The sequence below is a fragment of the Harpia harpyja genome, chromosome 8 (assembly GCF_026419915.1).
Source record: "Harpia harpyja isolate bHarHar1 chromosome 8, bHarHar1 primary haplotype, whole genome shotgun sequence".
NCBI classification, from domain to species: Eukaryota; Metazoa; Chordata; class Aves; order Accipitriformes; family Accipitridae; genus Harpia; species Harpia harpyja.
Window position 1 is genome coordinate 5,802,952 of NC_068947.1, and position 22,910 is coordinate 5,825,861.

The following is a 22,910-nucleotide window of genomic DNA, read 5'->3' on the forward strand; positions in this document are numbered from 1 at the left end:
TCATTGAAAGGGATTCGATAAGGAGAAAAATGGGTCAAATAATCCATAGTCATGATTCAGTAAGTAAAGACTAAACAAATCTCTCAGGACAAGAAATGTATCAAGACAGGTGGAGAATATTCTGAAAAATAGGAACTTATTGCAGTCTGTAGGAGAACTGGCATCTTAGAAGGTCAGAGAAAGAACAAATGCAAGGGAGATTCAGCAGCTTCAGTGAGTTAATTTTGGAAAAAAAGTCAATCCGGGAAAAAATCTGACCTTGCCCTGACAGCCAGGCCACTTAGAGAAACAGAAGCAGCCCAGCTGATATGTCCGATTACTGCAGTCTCAGTCTTCCCGTGGTTGTTGCATTGCCCTAGATGCCAATATGAGAGCTTTACACAGACTACCAAGGTCTGTGCATCCATAGCAAATAGAGTTGGTAATGTAAATCGTACGTGTCCATATCCACTACTTTTTTTATTGGTACTGAAACATTTCTTAAAACACACAAATGTTACAGTCTTGCCCTGCATTAGACTGATAAGATCATGAAGAAGACAAAAAAGGCGCAGTCGGTGAAGAGGGATCAATTTAATGCTGACTCTTTTATTATATAGATGAAATTTTTCTCACGTGGAATGGGGAAATAGTTTGAGCTGCATCAGAAGAAATGCTGAACCAAGGGCAATGCAGACAGTGGATGTGGCAAGTTCTGCTTTGGAGAAGCTCTCAGGCTTTGGAGGAAACAAAGGAATTATGAGACTTCTTGGTGTAACAAGAATATGTAAAAAATCTGAGATATTGTTCCCCATTTCCTTGAAGATTTCTTTGGACAGTTGTCAGAAGCTGTCTTCCCTTTGTCTGTCATCTAAATTAAGGATGTAATTGATCTTTAAAAAAAGAAAAGTCTGACAGGCAAATCTTTCTATTTTTTTCCCTTAATGTGTCTAATCTTTTCAAGTTCAAAGCATTCCAGTGGAAATCAAACATAATTCCTATTTTTGAATCCTGCTCATTAAGCACACAATGTTTAAAACATGGGCTCGAAGTATATGGCATTACATTTTAGCTATCAGGAGCAGCTGTAAAATCTACTTTTTTATGGAGAATCTGGCATATACTCTATAAAATAGGACCATATTGTATAGATGTCATTCAACTCTGTAAAAATTATATTGGCTATGTTAATTTTTTATTAATTTACTTCAGTTGTTAAATGTAGTCAGGCTACATTTAACCGCTGAAGTAAAATGGAGTGAATAGAAATGAAGTAAAAAGTCAAATTCAAGCAAAAATCACATCCAGCTTACAATAAATATAACAATTTCAGCTACAATAAAAGTAAAATATTTAGGGTTATGTAATTATATTCTATTACTCTATAAACATGTGAACTCCTCGTACAGTATCAAAAGTTTACTTTTCACATTACTGCCTATAAAAATAGTTCATTTATTACTCTCCTAGCCCCAGAGGTGGAGAACAGCGAGTAGCTGGATTTAATGGGTTTAAAATGTTGATATGTTCCTTTTAATTAGGAAAATAGGAAAGCCAGATTCCACATAAAATTCTCTCACCCAGCTCATTACCTGCATAACGCCTTTTAAGATTTAACCTGCACGAAAATTACCCCTGCGCTATTTAACCTGTCTGTAACGCTTAACACCATACTCTCTTTGTGAAAATTGGTCCTGACCGAATTTGACAACAAAGCTTAAGAAATTTACTATCCGCTTAAATACGAGCACTGTCACATCAAGAGGACCAAGTCCTGTAAGCGTTGGGTAAGCGCCCGAGGAAGCTGCTCTCTGCCCTCCGCAGCAGGCACTACCTTCCACGCGGCTTTGGTGGGAAAACACATGGTTTCCATCAATTACTGCCCCTAACGAGAGGCTACGGCCCTGCCCGCAGCCCCTGCACCAGCTAGGATAGGATAAAATTGCTGCTGAGTACCTATAATTCATTTCAAAACAAATTAAATCCCCTTCAGTTGCTTCGCATGTGAGGGCAGTAACTCCCTGCTGACAGATGGTAACGAAGAGCAGACCCACGGTATCTTCCCGAAGTGCTCTTGCTCAGTCAGCGGGAACACATCTGTTTATAACCTCCGCTTTCATTTTAAAGGTAGATAAAGGCTCAAGATTTCTCATTTATTTACACTCTGAGTTTAAATTTTCATGACAAGTTTTGGAACCAAGGCTTCACAGCCCTATAAATGACAAAGAAAAACTCTGCACTTGGACAAACCTCTAAGAAATACCAGATATTTCATTTAGGTTTTTATGCTAGACAGCACGATAATTTACATCACATAAAGGCAGACTGAAAAGTATTATACACTTTCTTTCCTTCACAATAGTTTCAATTTTCGTATGGAGAGTTCAGAACTGAAAGACAGGAAAAGATCATAATAGCTGTGCTTTTAAGAAGCCAAAATAATACCTTCTTGGTACTTGGTGGATAGGTTAACTGTCAGCCATACACATGGTTCTCATAGCTCGCCCACAGCTTCACTCACTACATATACATAATCATACATTATTTATTTGCGGTTCTCCATGTCTCTCTGCTCTGTCTGACAGATATTTCCTACTTGCTTTTGTGTCTTGTACTTATCTACATTCTGCAGAAGAAACAATTAACCCAAGTGATTTTACCAGAACAGCAACTCTTTGCTTTATTTTATCTCAGTAAAATTTAATTCAGATAGATTCATTTATCCAGTCTCTAAGTTGAACAAAAGTAAAAGAATCATGTCTTTAATCTGTTTGCTTTCACAATGAAAACTCAGAGCTCTTAGCTTTTTTCTGCGTTGAAATTCTGCATGGTTAAACAACAATTAAAAGAGAGATTAAAAATTAAGCAATAAAGAAGTATGTTTATAGAAACTGGCCCGCTATATCTCCAGTGTGAAATATGGAAAAACTGCAGGATCTAAAACTAACACAAATGTATGTCACAAGCTGATACATTTAATGCCAAGTCAACTACTCTGATAGGAAACTACAATGTGGAAGAGAGTAAGCAAGTAGAGATGCGTAGTCCTTGGAGTTAGTTCACTGCATAGCTAATTTATATAGATAGGCTCATATGGATCTTCTGAAGGAGTGAAATCTGTGCTTCTGAGAATCCAGCTTTGTCCTCAGCAGGACAAAGTTCAGTGAACTGCTATAATCTGTATAAGAAAATAAGCTTGGCTGGGAAATAACTTGGAAGGCTTCCTTTGTGGGAAGTACTGAGATGAAAGACTACTGTATTTTTGCAGAAGCATTTTAAATCCTTCAAAAGAATGGGCACAGCAAGAGGGTAAGAAGACAGACACTATTAAATGGCAAGTCAGTTACACAGAGGAAGAATAATGTCAAAGATTAGTATGAATATAGAAGTCACACGTACTGAATTTCAACACATCACGATGGCAGGACTACTGAATTTTTTTTTTAGAGCGAAAGTATGTTGCAGACTCCAACCCAACTCCTCCTCCTTACTCCAAAGCAACAGAGATCTCCTAGCACTGTGTAATGGACACGTTTGCTGGGCACAGGACAAGCCACACACAAGAGCGATGCAAACACGATTCAGAATATAGCTGCTTCGTGTCCCTCCTGCCCCGCGAGGACGGACGCTGAAGAGGAACTGGGTTGTGCAGCATGACCGAATGCTGCTTCTGGTGTTGCAAAAGCCAAAGTAGACATTTGATTTTGCTATCTATGCCTGCTTTGGAGCAGCTCCTCTATCTGTTTGATTGGAAGATAAGAATGTGCGTGCGTATGCATGCACGTGTGAGATCCCTTTCATCGCGGGGTAAACTCTGCTAAGATGTGATCTAACCTGAATTACGACATTAAAATCTGCAGCCTCCCTACCTTCATTATCTGTCTTTTTTAGAATTTGAGACTTTTTTTATCTTTTGGTATTCAGTAGTCTTTATGCTGTGCATTTTTTCCATTTGCTTTTCAGATTTCTGAGGTACAGTAATTGCCTGTTTTGTCTCCTAAAAATCTTAAATTTAGAAATTTTAATGAATACCTAAAACATTATTAAAGAGTACAGACATGCCTGTGCCTGCTTTTGCCTTCCCATTTTTCTGGGTTGCACTCCAGTAAGAGTAGGATCAAGGTCTTCAAAGAACAGGACTGATTAAACTATTTTTTTATATTTCTCTCCTTTTTTTTAATCTAATAAAACCTTTAAATCCTGTACCAGACAGAAGGAATATATCAAGGGGAAAAAAAAAAAAGATAAAAAAGAAAAGGGTTGGATAAAATGTGTTTTTGAGCAACTTTACATGTTTCAATGCAGAGGCAAAATGGAATTTTTTTAACTCAGTAGCACCTTGTGCTGGGCAAGCGCTCAGTACCCAGGCGGCAATGTCCACTTGCTGCTTGGGAAGCCAAGATACTTTTATTGTCCCGGAACACAAAAATTTGATTTCCCCAGTTCGCTAGGGAAGAGAGAGGTGGGGCTGGACTGTTGGCCTAGCTCGTCATCTCCATAAGGAAGGAAGCACATACAAGGGTGGAAGGAAATCCACCTGAATGCAGCAGCTGGTGCAAGGCCTTTTAGACTGCAATTTTTGTGAGGCTGACAGTAGACCAAGAAACTACAAAATGGCAGAGACTGGGAATAGCTGAAACAGGTTGTACACTGTCGATAATTACATTTTCCATGGCAATGATGCCTACACCAATACAATTTGAAAAAAAAAAAACAAAAAAAACCCCAAACGCTGGCATGAATAATCTCAAGAAAGAATTATTGAAGCGATAGCTTTAGAGGCAGCTAGTTGCTACAGATTAATCGACTGTATAAAAAGGAAATTTTAACCAGGAAAATCACAAGGCTTGAAGATACCTAGCAGTAAGTAAACATCGCTGCTGAAGATTTAGCACTAAGTACTGCCTGATTTATGGATTTATCAAATGCTATGTCATTGCAAATGTGAAAATGATGAGATAAACCAGTTAAGCACCAAGGAAAAAACAGAAAAAATGAAAAACGTTAAAACGTGTAGCAAATCTGGTTAACGAAGGGGGCTAGCACCAATATTCTACACCGATGACAGAAAGAAAATTATGTACACATGAAGAGAATGCTACCTGTAGCTGCTTAGTCTTCATGAAAGCTCTTTTAGAGAATTAAGAACTGATAGAAAAGTAATACATCAAGGATTAAAGAAAGAATAAGCTAAGTTAAAAAGCCAAAATTGTACAGAAAACAATTTAGTTGTGTGTAAATATGAGATATGAAGGATGAGAATGAATGAAAAGAAAAACGACTGAGGACAGCTGGAGAAGGGAATAGATGTAACAGCTCACTAAGACTCATTAAAACTTGACCGGTTTGTTTTACATCTCAAGGACAGCAAGTTTTTCTAGAAAATATGTGGCTGAATTTAAACTTTAATTAAATGAGTAACGCTACAACCCTTTATGGCTATTAGGATATTTTCTAAAGTGAACAAAATAAATCAAATGTATTCCTTTGAATTTGTAAATGGCCTAAAACAGAAGACTAAAATCTAGTAAGAAATAAGCAAGAGCATCACTAACCGTTTTAGCACAAATAGTCAACAGTTACCCACGGCTGCTGGACACGAGTAGCACAGGGAGGGGTGGGAAGCACAGCGTGAAATGCGTCTTGCGCCTACATTAAGAATTGCCAAGGCACCTCTCCCCATAATGGCGAGTCATGCCATGGGAAAGAGAAAAGGAGGATCTTGTCCTTCATTCATAGTCGTGCCATCAACTGACTCCTACATGCCAGAGCATCGACTTGCTTTCCAGCATTTGTCTCCTGTAGATGCCCCTCCTCCTTGATAGAGCTTTCCAGCTTCCTTCTGAGTGTTTCATTTTTCATAGCCAAATACAAACATCGGAAAAATTACAGATTTAATTCAACAGTAAAGCAACTTAGCCAGGTATAACCATACCTCTGAATTGCACTACAGACTTAAGTTTTCTTCACGTGTAACACAAACGCTTGTTCTGAAGCTGCTGTAGCAGTTCACCTTGTGAAAGTTGCAACTGAAGTGCCGCTGCAAGAGCCATCTGCGACCGGATGGCTTCAGTGACACTAGTTCAGTTTGCAAAGTTTTTTGGGAATATAAGGAGGAACATGTGAATATGTGTATTAAACAACACCCACGTATCAGTTACTTGCACTAGTCTTTATCACAGCTATTGCATCACCTGTTTCCTTCAGAAGTTATGTATATGTAGTTCGTGGCACATGTTACAGATAATAAAGAGCTAAAAAGAGATCAAAAAATGTATTAAAACTTCTTTCTAATTTGCCATGTAGTGGCTCTGTTTAGGGCACTAGAAGCAGGTGTTTCCAAATTGTTGATTTTTAAAATTTTCTTCTCATCTGTTATGCATACACATCTCAAAGCAAACTAGATTAATTTGGGAACTAAACTCTAAAAGAATAGTCCACAGGGACAAATTTGTCCCTTGTCATTCCTCAGCTACAGACTTTACCAAGTACTGTCCCTAAAGGAATTCATAGTATAAAGTATGCGCAATGCTAGGTTAAAAAAACAGTGCATCACATTCACAACTGCAATTTGGAATGTTTTTTTTGGTTTTGCAAAACCTGCCATACGTACTTTTCAGTGGGCAATAGTACAAATTCAACTAAAATCCAGATATCCCAAAGCTTTACTTAGTTTGCAGGTGATTTACGGTAGCATAAAACCAAACAACTTACAAATCAGTGCATCCTACTGTGTTTTTAAATAACAAGCACACCTCTGTGGAATTTGGTGCACACTTCACTCCTTTTTGTTCTTCCCATTTAGACACCATAGGAACGGTTCGCGGTAATCTAAGAAAATTACTAACTATCCTCTTAAATGACAAATGTAAATAGCTGGAATGAATTACTATTTATACTCACTTGATATAATACGGCACTTTGTTTGGTGAGATTGCCCTCTCCCAGGGGCCTTGGACAGAAGCTGTTAACAACAAACAAACAAACAAATAAATAAATAACTGCACACATACATTCATACATACAAACGTACCTAGAAGAGAAACATGGAGGTCAAGTTCAAAGCAAACAGGAAAGACAACGTTAATCTCTAGAATTACAATTTTACACTCGGCCATGCTGATACAGGTCTGTTTGCTCAGTTGCCCGTGAAGGCAGGAAGGATTAACCTGCTGTTCGGAAATTTCTGTCCTAATCTGAGAGAAATTGAACTCATTCAGCTGCAAAGATAAATACAAAAAAACCTCCTTGACTCCTAAGCTTCCAGAAGAGCTATGAAGCAGAGCAAGTAACCTATCTTCCTGGCGTGTTCTTTCACAGGGTTCCTCCTGCTAACATGTTTAACTGGGTTTTCTTCAATTTCTTTCCTAGTGTGGTCAGCGCTTTCCATCCTTCTAGGAACAGAATTACGTGCTTGTTTACATTTTATGCTAAGTTACACTGAGAGTCCATCTACGTATTTTGTTTATTCTCTTGTTTACTTGTTCTAAATGGAAAACAGTTTTATTTTTATGTCTCCACATTACTAATTGTATCTTACTGACTACCAATAACAGCAAATGCTGGAGAAAATGACAGTGTGATCGCAAGAAATAGAGATGAAATGATATTACTCACTCTTAGCTATCACAGTGTTAAATGTCAACATCAAATTACAATATAATGAAAATATTTTGTCACAAAGTCTTTTATAAAACTCATTGTTGGCAAAACAATTGTAAATTATATTTTATTAGAGGCAGAGATAACTTATAGTTTAGGCCATAATCAGAAAGGTAATTTTTTAAAGAATTTGTTATCTGTCAAAACCAGTAGGAGCAAGAATTTTCTTTTTTAATATAGTGATTAAAAAGAAAATATATGAAAAGTAATCCAGTGGGGGGAAAACAAAGCCTGTTTGCTTCACCCGGTGTAACCCTTCTTTTTAGTGACCCCTGCTGTTCACAAAGAAAAATAATTGTTACCAAGACAACTAGTAATTAGCTCCTTGATCATTTGGCTCCCAGTATGTTCTTTCCCTCTCTTGTTCCAAATAGGTACTTTAGAAATGCCACTCCCAAGGTGCAGGTGCTTTAACAAAGTCAACAAATCACAATCCATACAAATAAAAATGACCAATCTACACATTTCGTTTATTTTGTACCAGAATTGTTAACCAGATTCCCAGAAGTCAGTCTGCAGAATGAAATATATTGCACCTCTCTCGCCCACGGACTGGAATGCAGACAAGAGTTGGAGGAAAGAGATGAAACGTGCTTATAAAAATGGCTTTATAGGGAAGTCTTGCTGTTTTGTTAGAGTCGCATGCACATGAGTTGTGAAGAAGGGCTGGAAGGAGGCTAGGGACAGCACAGAGGAAAGAGAAATCAGATAGTGGCCGTGGAGAAAGCTGGAGCCATTCTAGATGGTCTGAAAAGGAGAAGGAAAAGCAACTGGGAACGGGTTACAGGCTGGGGAGTGGGACAGTGGGTTTCACATACATTATAGACAATGCTGAGAAGCTAGGGAAAGGAAGCAATACGTTCAGAAGAAATATGAATGTGATAATCCTGTTTTAGATTGCTGGTGGCCAAGGACTTAGGAAAAGCCTATCATGGCATCTCTGTAGGTCCTGCTGTTGTCTTCAACCCCCAGCTAACCATCTGTAGCTAAGCTGAGTGTATTGCTTTCCTATTACTTACGCAGTTTTACAGTCTTTAAAGAAAGGTGAAATTTTATTTCAAAGGTCTGAACCGTGAAAACAGGTAACTCTCAAAGTGTGCAAGAAGCACAGACTTTGAATTACAGTGTTAGATCTCATGGAAAAATAGCTGCCCTGCCACTGAAGCGTGTAGCACAACCCACACGCACAAGAGCACAGAACTGTGTGCATTTTCAAATACAAATACTCAAACATACACAGAAGTTAAATGTGATCAAATACTCTTTCTTGGGACAGGGACTGCCGTTTTGTTTGATGTTCGTAGACCGCGTAGCTGTAGGGCTGAAGGCTAAGGCTGCCGTTCATTAAGCTGCTTTTTTCGGTAGCGCGAGCTGCAGCTGTAAGATGCACGCAGCTTCTCAGTTTCTGTGTACTGCTCCAGCCTCAAATGATGTAAAGATACAATCTGTTACATAATTTATAGGAATGCAAGAAGTATTAAAAATAGAATATCACGTACTGTTTTGATGTTTAACTACCTTAAAATAAGGGAACATGTCCTACTTTTAACCCTATTTTTAGGTTCATAGAAAACTCTTAACCATGATGCTTAATTATTCTTTCTACTGGCGAGAACATAAACTGCTGTAAATGTAATTTTGATGACTGATCCAATATTCTCTATCGTCTGGAAGGGGGTCGGAAACTGAAGCCAAGGAGATAGACATAGATTACAATTTCATTTTACACTATCAATTACTTGGCAGTTTCTTTGTATGTTTTTATTCAGTAATACTAACTTGTGTGTTAATATGTGGTCCCTCAAATCGTTTTAAAATTCCTACTCAGTGACAATGATAAGGTTTCTTACCCATGGGAATTATCTGAGGACTAATTCAAATAGGATTATACTAAGTTATAATTTTTGAAAATAAAATACCCTTCAGTATTAACTAAAAATTGACTTTCTTAGTATTTCTCTCCCAAACAATCATTAATATTCCCAATGGGAACACCACCAAACTACAGTTTTCCACTTCAAGATTTGTTTTTAATTCAATACCTAAAGGACAGAATAGATTGCTGTGTATTTTTTGGAAGGTGTATTTCTTCTGTTGCTTTTGAATTAATCTGGGTAAGAGCTTTGCAGTTATAACTTCTTATCGCAGAATCTTACAGATGATAGTGTTCTTGATACATTAGAAGAAGAGGAACAAATACTTTGCTTTCATGAGAACTAAGTGCTTTAGGAATAACAAACAATTCTGTGATGTTCTGCATAATTGGATTTAGTGTTCCTTCAAGAGATTGCTGTGAAGCTGTCTATAATACACTTTTGGTTTCCTGGATGATTCTAGCCTTGCATAAATTTGAGTTGACAAAATACATGGTACTTTTTATAGCTATGCTAAGAGAATAATCATTTCATTTTTGGCAGAAGCCCAGAAGCTGAGAACAGCTGTTTCTTATCTCTGGTTACCAGTGTGAGTTTACTGCCCATTACAAAGCTAGTGCAGGTAATGGACATATATATTTAATTCCTGGTTAAGACCATTTTAGTAGTCCATCTAAAACTCTTGCTAGCAAAGACTTTTTTTTATATGACACTCTAGTATCCCTGTGTGCTACAGCACTCAAGAAGCAGACGTTTTCCTGTTTGCTAAGCGTAATTCAAAAGTGTTTTATTGTTCTACCTTGCACAGCGTAAGAACTCATTACCATACACCCCTCTACTTGCAATGCTGTTGGCTGAAATTAAATACTGCAACAAAATATGGGGCATTTTAAGAGTGAATTTAAATTTCTCTATGCTTTATTTGCATTGATATACATTTTAATGGTTACCTAATTTGGGAGTTTCATTTTTTTCTGTTGGTGTGCTAACATCCGAGACTTGCTTTGCCTATTCAACTTGAGTGAACATGGTTCTTGACGGTAAGCCTACATCCTTATTTGTTTGCAGAATGTATAATGAAACGGCAGCATGCTGGCTTTCTGAACTTCAGCAGTATTTTAACCTATGCGGGATCTGAATGAAATATTAAATAGGACAATAATATAATTTTATCTATGTTGATATTACAAAAAATAATCTGATAAATATTTCACTTTAGCACTACAAACATAATGAAAAATACATGTATGTTTACTAATAGTAAACTATTTCTCCTCCAGTTATTCAAAGAGTAAATTTAGTACGTCCACATTTAAAAGTTACTCTCAGTGGTCCTTATTTACGCAGTCAGCACACACATCTAGTCACTATATCATGGCATGAGCGTACATTTTCAGTTCTAAATACAAAGAAAATCTTTTGACTCTTATTTGTCACTAGGGGTTAAAGTATTGGGAAACAGGTTTAGAACAGAAACCACAAATTAACGCTGCCTAGTGCCCATGCACCATTACGTATATCGTCTCAATTCTTTTTTTTTTTTAGAAACTTATTATATTTATTACATATACATTTCAGCATCATGATAGTTAAAGCTGAGCTCATTTTTGTGTTCACAATCAAGACAGTGCACTACCTGCTTGGTGGCCGCAGTAGCTGTAACTCAGCAAGGTGCTTAATTAGGTCCACATTTTAATAATGCTAGTAATTCACTGATTCAGCCTAGGAACTCTACCTGCGTGACTTACATTGTTCTACCTAGCATTATCATCATTAATATCTTTATGCAAACATAGAGCTAGGAGTTTGTTTATTTATTCACATAAAGTTTGTTTTCATACCAATTACTTTCACTGCAGCAAGGTATGGTGTTGGTGACTTCAGATAAAGGCAGGCAGGGAGGACAAAATGAGGAGTCAATCTTTGCGTCTGGAAAGACTCCGATTCCCCAAGAATCAGAAGTTCACACCTGTGTAAGGTACCTTAACCTTTCAAAGAAGATGCGTTGAGTACTATTCCAATTATTTTCAAATGACACCATCATAAATGAGAAACTACTGCTCTCCACAGACTATAAAGAGCTTATGCTTCTCTTCTGAGAGAATATGCTAAAGCAATGTTTCCCCTCCATAACCAGTTCATGATATACGCTGGCAGGATGCCACCTCCAATGCATATGCCTGCGCAACAGTGACACAATAGAATTGTTTGCATAACCTATGAGTTCTTTGAGATCCTTTGCAACAAACGTCAGAATACATCTGTAAAATACGATTCTCCCCTTCCCCCCCCCCAAATTTATAGAGAATTGATTTCTGAATTATGTGCATTTATTATTGTACGAGGTGAGAGTGAAGAACAATCAGATTGTGCTGTGTAGCACTGAGGTCTAACGTTGCACTGTGTAGTTGAGAAACTGATGTCAGAATATATCAGCTCCACAATTTAGAAGTTACAAGGCAGAGGCATCAATCAAAACCTGTCTTTCATAAGGACTACACAGCATAGGGTCTATTCTCGTGGTGCTGCACACGTGCATTTCAGAGATGGAGAGAGCTTCTTCTCGGCTTGGATTCTGCTGTTCTTAAACCCAAGCAAACACTCACTACTTCCCTGCAACGCTAGCAGTACCATCTGTTGCTGTAGCGCACGTGCAGACATTTACTGCATATACATTTTCAGAACACTTCTAACTAGTTTGAAGAAGGGATTATATTAGTCATGAAAAAGTTCAGCACATGATCAGGGCCAATTACAATGACGGTCATTTTACAAGAGTTATAAAAAAAGGAGGACTTGCCACCCTGTGTTTCCTGCTGGAATCTTTACGGCCAATTTAAGATTTCTCACCTGCAGCCTAGGGTCAACATTATATGATATGACCTAAATAATGCATGCCTTTAATCATGAACGCTGTTTCCAGAAGTTTCCAAATGCCACTTGTAACACGAAATACAAAATCCATCTAATGCTCATTTTCCTAAATGTCACACTACTGTAAGATGGCAAAAATACAAGCATCTACCTGTTTAATAATACAGCAAAGTGATATAATCTGTATTGATCCACATATCCCAAGTTACAGGTACTTCACGTTGCTAACTTGTGTTGCACTCTTATGCTCTTAAAAATAAAGTCTCTAAAACTGGCTCATCAAATGAGGTCATAGAATGACCTAATCAAATTGGTGGTGATTTTTCTGCAAATGGAATTAGATAAATAGAAAAATAAGTCTTTGCTAAATATTCCATGTCTCACACAGCAAAACATAACAGAAGAATTCTAATATATGTATCTAGAATATGCCTACTGTACCACAGCCCTGGAGTTTGAGGAAAAGGAATGTCCTAAACTAAACACAGCATACATCTCAGGACAACATGAAAAATGAAGTAGTTTTCATTTAGGCTTCCCAGATCGAATGTTACTCCAGAAAGATTATAAAATACTGGGGGGAAGATTCTGTCTTGGCAACATACCAATTCAGACAGTGGACAAAAGTATAATAGGCAATAACCTATCTTTTAAGTCTTATACTTGTTAAGAGTAAAAAAATAATATTTGATTACTTGCAAGTTATTTAGCATTGCAGAATATAGGATTATCTACCAACCAAGGATAGGCTGCTAAAAAAAAAAAAAAAAAAAGACAACAGCAATTTTCCTGACCACTCCCCCCCCCAAACCCCTGCTTTAAAATAAATACTATACAGCATTTTTGAATTGATGACAAATGCAAAACAAGAACACAAGAGAGGGATTTAGCATGAATTATTTTTAAGTACTATTATAAGATATTTTTATTGGAAGCCTTTTTTCATAAACACAAGATATTAATTACACGGAAAAATTGTCTGCTTCCAGGTCAAGAGAGGGGGAGAACATCATCATCTGAAAACTGACTTCATCATTTTGTTCAGAAATTTGTACCCCAATGTATCATAGTGGAAAGGGTCACAGAAGTGCAGGAAAGAGGAAAACATAGGTATAAAGCTGGCTTTCCATAAATTCTATTTCATTGTGAATCGAATATTTTAAGTTTTATAGAGAGATTCTGTGTGGTTTTCCTGAGAAGAAAATATAATGAAAAAATTAAAGCCCACAAGAGGAGTGGTGATCATATGACCTGATGACATACTTTCACTGTAAAAATTATTCTACTCATTTTATTCCAAAAGTAAGAATAAAGAGATTCTCTCAAAATATGCCAATGTGATATTTCTCTTAAAACCCTTTAGCAGTCAGGCAAAGGCTAGCTCTTCCAGAAGTTTTAGCTATGGTCACGATACTCTAAACAAGAAGAAATGGACCGAAGACAATTTCCCCTAACTTTAAACCTGATTTACCCATCACACAGGTCTTGAGGTTGAATTGGTGCCCAGCGCTGCTACAAATTCCCCATGATAATAACAACGGCAAGACCTGTGAACTTGTTTTGGTTGGTACTTTAATAGTTTTCTTTTTTCCTTTTTCAGAAGCACATGCAGTCATTTTGCATTTATACAAAAGTAGAAAAAAGTTTTAACAATCAGGCTCCTCTAGCTAATATCACCATATTTAAATGCAATAATAAAATCCCTTTGCTTCCAGAGAGTTCTCAGAGTTAGGCTTATTATTCTTTTGTGACCACTTACCCTCTATCTTTATATTACTATCTGGGAATATTTTCTATTTGAAACATTCAATGTGATATCTAAAAATATTAAATCATGTATCCAAAAGACACAGATGAATGGACACGGTCTTCAATGTCTGCACATCAAAAGTGATGTCTGGAAGACAATATAATACAATGTATGCAGTGAGAAATAAGAGAGCAAAGTGTAGATTATATTCCAGTGCTAACAGCTATCAGGTGGATGGGTAAAGTGTCTTAAGGGTCCTAGAGCCCTGTCATTTTTAGAGTCAGATGTCTTAATTAGCAGGACTTGCCCCTTTAAAGATGTCTGCCTGGGCAAGAAAGAGCTTCGCTAATCTTCGCTTTGCATAATAATAAGCACTCAGCCAGAAGGTGGGAAATGTGAGTACTTGACTTCTCTCCCAACTTGAAGGAATTCAGACCCACATCTCCAATTTCTCAGGAGAGCGGCCTAAATAACTGCAGGGAAACACGAAGGCAGAGAAAGAGGAAGAAAAAACCCCAGATCTGAACCTTAACAGCTCTGAGCTTATCCTGAGAAGGAGAGACCTAGGCTGCATAGTCCACTCCTGTGATCATATTTTTTATTTTTAAGCAACAATTGTCTGACATAAAATGCAGCAGATGCACTCCGATGGCTAGCTTGTAATACAAACTGTTGGCTCCAGCATTCATAACCTTTCTGTTTCTGAATGAAAGCTGCTACAGCTACCTCATTTCATGTTGAATTCAGTGCTGTTCCTGCTTGGAAGTCCAAAACTTAAAGGCATAGTTAGGTATGTCCAGTTAAAATATGGTTCCTAGCACATACTTAGGTGTGCAGATTTAAAAGTCTGGGTCTGATGTATCCAGGTAGCAGAAGCTTGTAGCCTGGGAAATACAAATCACAAGATGTTAGCTAGATGTAAGTCAGCCTTTTCGACTTGCAAACCTAAATGTTCTTTCTGTTTCTCCTATTTCCAGGTTCTTCACCTTGATGAAAGTCCGTGTTCTCTGAGCTTAGGAATCACAAGCAGCGCCTGGGATCTCCTAGTCGCGCTCGTAAGTAATTGCCAGTTATATCTGAGCACTATTTGCATGCAGTCACTTCATCGACATGCTATACATACGAACAGATGGCTCATACTGGAGCTGGACAGTAAATTATAAGGTTTGCTTATGCTTTTAAAGATGTAATGCCTTCTATTTTTCAGCAATCACAAGTAATGCACATGAATGAGCTATCACATTAAAAATAGGATTGATGGGAGGCTGGCTAGCACAGCAAATGATATTAAAAACAATCTGACATCAATCCTACCTCTCATTTATTGCATCTCAAAAAAAAAAAAAAGTACTAACTGTTGTGACAAATACAGATGGGTCCTTCAACAGTAGACAGTGAATCCTGTTCTTTGTAAGATGCAGCATCACAAAATAAAATAGAGAAATCAGAAAAGTAAAATTATTCCAGAGGACTCACTGAAAATTCTGGAGCTGGCATTATGTTTGAAATTTGCAGGTACTCTTTTTCACACTTCAGTTACTGTATATAGTTTCCAAATTAAGCACCATGATCCATGAAAGGATCACAGATTTTTTTAATTACTTTGCTAAATATTTACCAATGTCTCTTTAATAGAAAGGGGATTTTTTTTTTTTTTTTTTTCATTGAGATCATTCAAATTAAACAGCAAAACCTTCAAAACCAACAAACTCACTCTGTGGATTCACGATATAATGTCTTGCACATTAATACATTTATCAGCTGTATCTTAACAACTATTGCTGTGAATGCTGGGAGTCTCTGTCCTTGGCAAGGAATAAACTGAGGAGGAGCTGGGATTCTGTGGAGACTGGCAGAGCGAAATGAGTTTGGGGAAGCATGAAGGACGGATCAGAAGATCAAGGGCTGAGGTGAAAGAGCCCAGCAAAAAAAATGTAGGAGGCCTGGAGGGAGGCAAGTGCCTGTACTGGCAGAAAAGCAAGGGACGGCTTTGGTGAGAGTCCTTTACACTTGAGGGCAGCCCAAAGCCTTGCTATAGGCACACAAGTGTATACTAGCTCCTTTGTCATTACTTTTTTAACTTGCAACCAGGAGATGTCTGAATTATCCCGTGCCACAATATAAAAAAAACAGTCACCTGGTCATTTAGAAGAAGAGTGGAAAGAGAAGGTCGAACTGCATGAAAGGACAATGGAAAAATTGTCCCTAAATTAAAAATGCTATAAAGGAGGAGACTTGGTGGTTGATTTTTTTTTTCCTTTTTCACTCCTTATCTCTCTAGCTCACACCTTCCTTCCCATCTCTCTCAGTAACAGCAGTAAGAATAGCTCTTAGAACAGGCTGCAAGTGCTTAGAAACAGGGACAACCACTTGATTCCTTTCCTGCACTGGGCATGACAAATATGAGGTCCCTGCCTCGCTCCCCCATTACTTTTGTGCTAGTTTTTCAACAGCCCTATGCAGCTTCAGTTCCAACCAAGCAGAAACAGACAGATGATGCTGTAATTTCTATATACAGAATAGTAACAAACACGTAAAAAACATTACCGCAGATTAGCAGCTTGTATTTATTTCATCCAGATAGGAAAGAAATGTAATTCAGTTACTGATTTAACGTGAACTTGATTACAGTACCACCCTTTTTGCAGAACTACTTAAAGGTAGATCAAATCTAAAAGGACAATTTTTCATATAAGTATATAAACACAGTTGAGAGCTGAAGATCATCACTCGTACCTTAAGGCGAGCAAGCATGTATGGTAGAGGGAAAGTTGATGCTGAGTTTGAGAGGATGAACTGATTATTACTGGCATATAAATTAGGTATGAAATAGCCAATAACTTGCTTATTTTCCTTACTTATTTCAGTCTGCATTGATCTTATGTGTATCTCAGCTCCTTAGATAAAAATGCTCTGAGAGTTGATCTTAAAATAAAACCAGAGAGCAGAACTACCATGATTCATCTTTTCACTCTTGTTGCCACAGCTATTCCAACTTGGACTCTCTTTGCCATACACGGACAATTAATTTACAAGCCATTAAATTCACCTTCATTTGACCTGCCCAATTCTGTTTGGCAACCCTTACATTTGACTTGTTCATCCCCGAAAGTACAGATACAGAAACAAGAGTAGAGCTAGATGGCAAAGACTCTGACACTCTCTCTCCTGCAGCGCTGCCTCTCCAATAGATGCGCTTCTATCAGTGTAGGGATGCAGCAGAGGCAGTACAGAAAAAGCACGTAAAAGCATGATATTTTCCTCAGGTAGTACATGACACCGAGGAACTTGATGCTTTTGGAATTTGATGCTTATGAAAGATGGGACAGATAGATGCACTGGCAGTTTTCAGTGACAGAACACTTATACTTGGGAAGGATTCTATAGATATTTTCAGTGCTTCAAGCACACGTGCATGCAAAAGTTAGGTAAGAATGTGTATTTGCACATGTATTTGCACACACATCTAAGAAAGAGAGAGACAGAACAAACAAATACACATGCCTATTTTTTCTCAGTGATTTGGCTATTTCCGAAGTCAACACCTGGCTCCTTTTCCTAAAGCAATCCTCAAGTGGTGAGAAGTGTCCAGAATCATTTCCACTCCTTGCTGGCTCTGGTTAGTACACAGAAGAATAGTGTATCGTCTCAGTGTCTCACTAATTGTGGGTGGGCTCAAAGAGGTGACTATCATAACACTGAGCAACTTTTAGATTGGTCTAGTTTATCAGAAATAAGGCAATAAGGGTCTAGGACATAGCTGTCACACAAGTTGCCTGGCTGCACTCAGCACCGGCACAGAGAACAACGACGTGCTCTTCAGTGTGATAACGTAGTTCAGGTCACTCTAGTCTCTTCCAGACTGCAGTACAGGCTGGCTTAATTTACCCTTCACATTTATTCTTTCACCAGGAACACACTGTGTGTCTTAAGAAAAACAGGCATCTGCTTGCATATTGTGGTCATGTCGTATACCCGTAACAGCTCTCACACATTCAATCTTAACAATCCTGATTTGCAGTTATATGTATTGAGCTGACTAATTAGTCCCAGTGATTAAGAGTTAATTAAAAGAGATTTTGAAAAAGTAGTAGAAATCACAAAAATAGGGCTTGTTACTTCACAGGATCATAGTTTGATAAAATAAGATGCAGGATTGAATCATTGGGAGCCTGCATAATGCTTATATGGCATAACATTGACTCTGGTTTTGAATTTGCAGTTCACCCCACCGAGAATTTTTCAGTTTCCCATTGAAATTTTCAGTGGAAAAAATGGTTAACCAATTCAAATTACAATGCAGTATCAGCTGAAGAGAAGTTTGTCCTCTACCCCACTGTGAACCTAGCTATGCAATAATAGTAACAGCTATTTCTGATGTCTGGATAGTTTGTCCCTCTGCATATAGGAGACCATTATCCTGTGACTATGTTCTGTTCTGCTGATATAATCTCTTAAATAAAGTTTTACTGTTTACTTTCCTTAATTGAAGTACAATAGAAAAGACATGGCCTTTAAGAAGCTTCACTTTAGTCACTGCCTTGGCGCTTTGAAGGTGTTTCAAGTTGTCTTTCAGTGTACTTCAAAACATCCTTGATAAAAGAGTGTGTGTGGAGGTGGAGTGGGAATATTACCAGCAATTATATTTTATGCAGAGTTGTAAAAAGTTTACTTAACTGCCATCTTTCCCGCTATGGTTTTGATCCTCTCACGGCTCTGCTAAGTGATCAAATCGTGCAAAGTATTTTTCTTGCAGGTCTTATTTTGCACCTTTTTGGAGCTGAATATTTCTTTGAACAGATAAACCAATTTTTTTTTTTTTTTAATCCTTTCTGGGTTACAATCATCAGTAACTTATACAATTTTTAATATCATTTTAATTTGCTAGTCCTAAAAGGGAACCTTCAAACAATGAAGACCAGCCTTGCATTGACAGATGTATGGACAAACAGACTTGATACTGGCAGATATTTTCCTTTTACCCTGGACTATATGAACTTACTTAACAGTGTTCTGCTCCCAGTAATGAAAAAAAAAAATGAACGACATTATAATACAGTCTAAAATAGAAACTCATAGCAACAATAACCGGCGCATGGCTACAAAAATATCAATTAACTGCGTATGCAAGCTGAGCAGGAAAAATGGGCAATTACTCACTAGTAAGAAAATGCTGGGAAGTAGGGCCAAAATCCCTGTGAGCTTCATGCAGTTGCCTGATGCGCTCATCAATGGCCACCTGTTAAGAGAGGAGAAAGAAAATGACTCTTCTAAACAAGTAACAAGTAGCAATTAGAGTTAGATACTTTTTTCATTAGAGAACATTCTGTTTAAAATTAAACAAGCTCCTGCAACAATTGTTACCCCTCAGGGCTTAACTGAGATTTAATGTGTCTTATCCAACAGAATGGAGGTCAAAAAAGATTTGGGTCTCGGTTTGGGTGGCTTTTCCCCCCCCTCAACTTTAACTGATGCTAGAACAAGTTGAAAATGAAAAGGCTGATAAATAAAACCATAGCAAATTGGCCTGACTTTATGTACCTGAAGAGAATACGACCGTCGCTTACCAATATTGAAGTCAGAAACATTCCTCTATATTAATGCTTTTACAGAACTACCTCAAAAGTACTTTTTGAGAGTATGCAATTATAAATCAGCATGTGACAAGTAATCTTTTTTTAATGTGGACATGATAACCGTATTTTAACTGAGTGCTGAAATGAGGGTAACCAAAGAGCATCTGGTACCAACATTTCTGTTCTTTTAATCAGTCAAATCCTACCCCCTCGACCCTTTCCTTGGAAGAGTCCTTTGAAGAACATGTTGTTCCTAATGTTTTGTTGGGTTGGTGTACTGCATGAAAACAGACATGCTAGTTATAAGTTTGGTTTTATCTTTATCCTTGAAAATCCCGGTAGAGTTAAATATCAAGCAAGCAGCCAAGAGGGTGTGGTTGCTATAAGATTCCATAGTGTATGAATGACATCTACCAGCAGCTTTATAGCCTATACGCTAAAAGCATACCATTACTGAGTTAGGCCTAAAAATAGGATTAGGTAAAGCAAGGAAAAATATTTGAAAGTAATGATAGAATATTTTAGAAATGTATTAAGTAAAATAACTGATAGGAAGCAGATTCACTTATCTTAAATATTGCCTGTAAGAGCAAGTGTTGTATCAACACTGGCAAAGCAGAAGGTAAAAGCAATTGGTCTGTTTTGATTGGCCTCATTGTGATATATGCAACAAGGAAATAAATAAGTTGCACAAGTAAAAAGCAATCTGCATTTTAAAACTTCCAGAGATTTTTTTGGTTGGTGGTAGGAAGGAACAATTGCATAATAACTGGGTACAATTCAGTTAGAAGGGAAAAATAATGATAGAATTGACTAGCTCTTTGATATGGTCATGTTTGCCAAATAACCCCTAGCCCCCAAAATCGTGTTTTGCTAAACACAATAGAAATTTAACATCAGGACATGATTTTTTTGCTTACAGTTTCAAAACTGACACTACGACCAAAAGGCTCCCCTTCCTTTCTTTCCTCAAGCCATTTTTCAGATGCTTCTCCTGCAGCTTGCTCCATTCCTATGCCACCTTTTCCCTTCTGGCTTCCTCTACACAGACATGATCAATGTGATTTTTTGCTAGTCCCCATCGACCAGCACCTCCCCGCATAGCTCAGCTACTAGCATATCACCATGTAGCCTCTGTTCTTATTTCTACTGTTTTCTTGAATCCAGAATTGCTCACAGAGCAACATTTCTACTGGTAGGTTTAAGGCAGGCACATGCTGGCTCAGTCCTATGACCTGTGCTTTTTTTGCTTAATCTTGCTGATTGCTTAGCTAGACAAAACCAAGCTTAGGAAGAGTCTGAACTCTGGATAACTTCTGACACTGTGAGTAGAAGGTGGCTGGGTAAAGGACATTTTAAGCCTAAAGTGAATTGCAAGGATAGATGTTCTGTTAAGCAATGCTTTGTACTGGGGACTGGCTTTGGGCTTGAGTTCACATATAATTCAAAGCTTAGATATAAGGTAGGGAAGTCTGTAAGTGCATAGAAAACAATGATTTCTGGTCAGCAATATTGTTAGCTTAAGTACAGAAGCATAAACTAATGTGATATTATTTTTAATCAAGAAATGGCCTTTCAATGAAGACTAGGAAGATAATCTTAAACATACTTAAAACAAACACATGCAAGTAAAATATATGGGAAAAAGTATTAAAGGAATTATATATACTCCTTGGAACCCTCTTAAAATAAACCTCATAACATACTGATTTTGTCATTAGGACATTATTGGTTAGTAAAGAAACATAAGGCTCCTCCTTTATATTAGTTCTTACTTTTCAGTAAATCAGCTAGGATGGAAAAAGTACTTTCTGGCATGCAGAACCTCTAAAGAGAATGAGAGCTCTACAAATACACAGCAGGGAGCAGTGTTTCGTATAGAAGAATGACAACAGCCAGCTTGTGTTCAGAACAGAGTATGGGAACCCTTGGGTATGTGTAACCACTGCCAGCTCACAGCCCGTACAACTTCTTTAAGTGTGCTAAAACTGAGAATTTCAAGCACTTCAAATTTCAATCACTTCAAAATATACAGGTGAGCTTTGAGCTGCACAGAATTATCAAACTGAGATTTTTAGCCATATATGCACATCCAGCAAAATAAAATACCTTACACACTTCAGGGTAAATTTTCAAACTGAACAGGTTGGATGTGAGCCAGGAAATACCTCTGTCTAGAGGTAGATTTTGTTGACACAGAGATAAATAAAACATTGGGAAGTCTTGAGTATTCTCCAGGAACTAGCACCTGAGAACATAAAAAGTTTCTCCATTCAGCTGCCAGGAAATACCACTTATCAATGTACTGTGTACTACCTTTTAGGTGCCGAAAGATGAACCCACTATTGATGGTAGAGCAAGGAAAATTATTGCAGTCAGTCTCTATGAACTTTACCAAGACTAAGATGTAAATGATAAAATAACAGAATTTGAACCCACAATAACTGGGGTTATTGTGAACAATAAAAAACCCCACTGAACAAACGATGATTAAAGTTACAGAAGAATGTGTCTCTGATCCAATAAAATCAGAGTTGGATTTGGCTTTGTGGCTTACATCCTAACTACCTGGCGAAGGAGAATCATGTCCACCTCGAGTCTTCATAACTGATTTGTGATTCTTGAAAAAAATTCTCACTGGTACATAAGTTAATTTTTTTTATTCATTTTCAGAAAGAAGCTATAGGTAATTCCTAAATTTTAAATTTTGTCTTGTTTTCTTCCAAGTCAAGTGAAATAGGTTCCTCCAATGTAAGCACAAACAGTATGCTATGTATTTGTGTATGCTACACTCTGAACCAAGTGCAGTTTTCCTTAGAACAAAATGATGTTGTGAAAAACTGGAGCTGTGTGTGAAGAAAACAGCAAAATTTTGAAGCCGATTCAAGCATTCATTTTCCTTGCTTAAATGGAAGAAAACATACAGACTGTGAATGAGTTTTGCAAATACATGCCCCCCCCCCGCCATGTCTCAATAGCCAAAGGAAAAATTATGTCTTCTGACTTCAGTAATCTCTTCCTACTAGTATCAGCTTAGCCAGACTAATATGTAAAAAGTAATCATTTTAAAGGTACTATCACCAGTATGTAACATGCAAGATGGGACTATGGATTGGATTTGGGTATCTTTTAGGTAAAACTCTCTACAGTATTTCTCAGCAAGCATTGTTACTTAAAAAAATAAAAAAAATCAAT

The 22,910-nt window shown here is 37.5% G+C and overlaps 1 protein-coding gene across 23 annotated transcripts in view; it reads right to left on the minus strand.

Moving 5' to 3' along the window:
• DMD (dystrophin) overlaps window positions 1–22,910 on the minus strand; it is a 1,317,358-nt gene that overhangs the window by 110,622 nt on the left and 1,183,826 nt on the right. For all 23 annotated transcript variants that reach the window (XM_052795054.1, XM_052795067.1, XM_052795065.1 and 20 more), the window contains 2 exons: window positions 19,300–19,378; window positions 6,883–6,943 (listed from right to left, as the gene is read on the minus strand). In XM_052795054.1, the coding sequence (XP_052651014.1) occupies window positions 6,883–6,943; window positions 19,300–19,378 (140 nt within the window). The remainder of the gene's footprint in view (window positions 1–6,882; window positions 6,944–19,299; window positions 19,379–22,910) is intronic.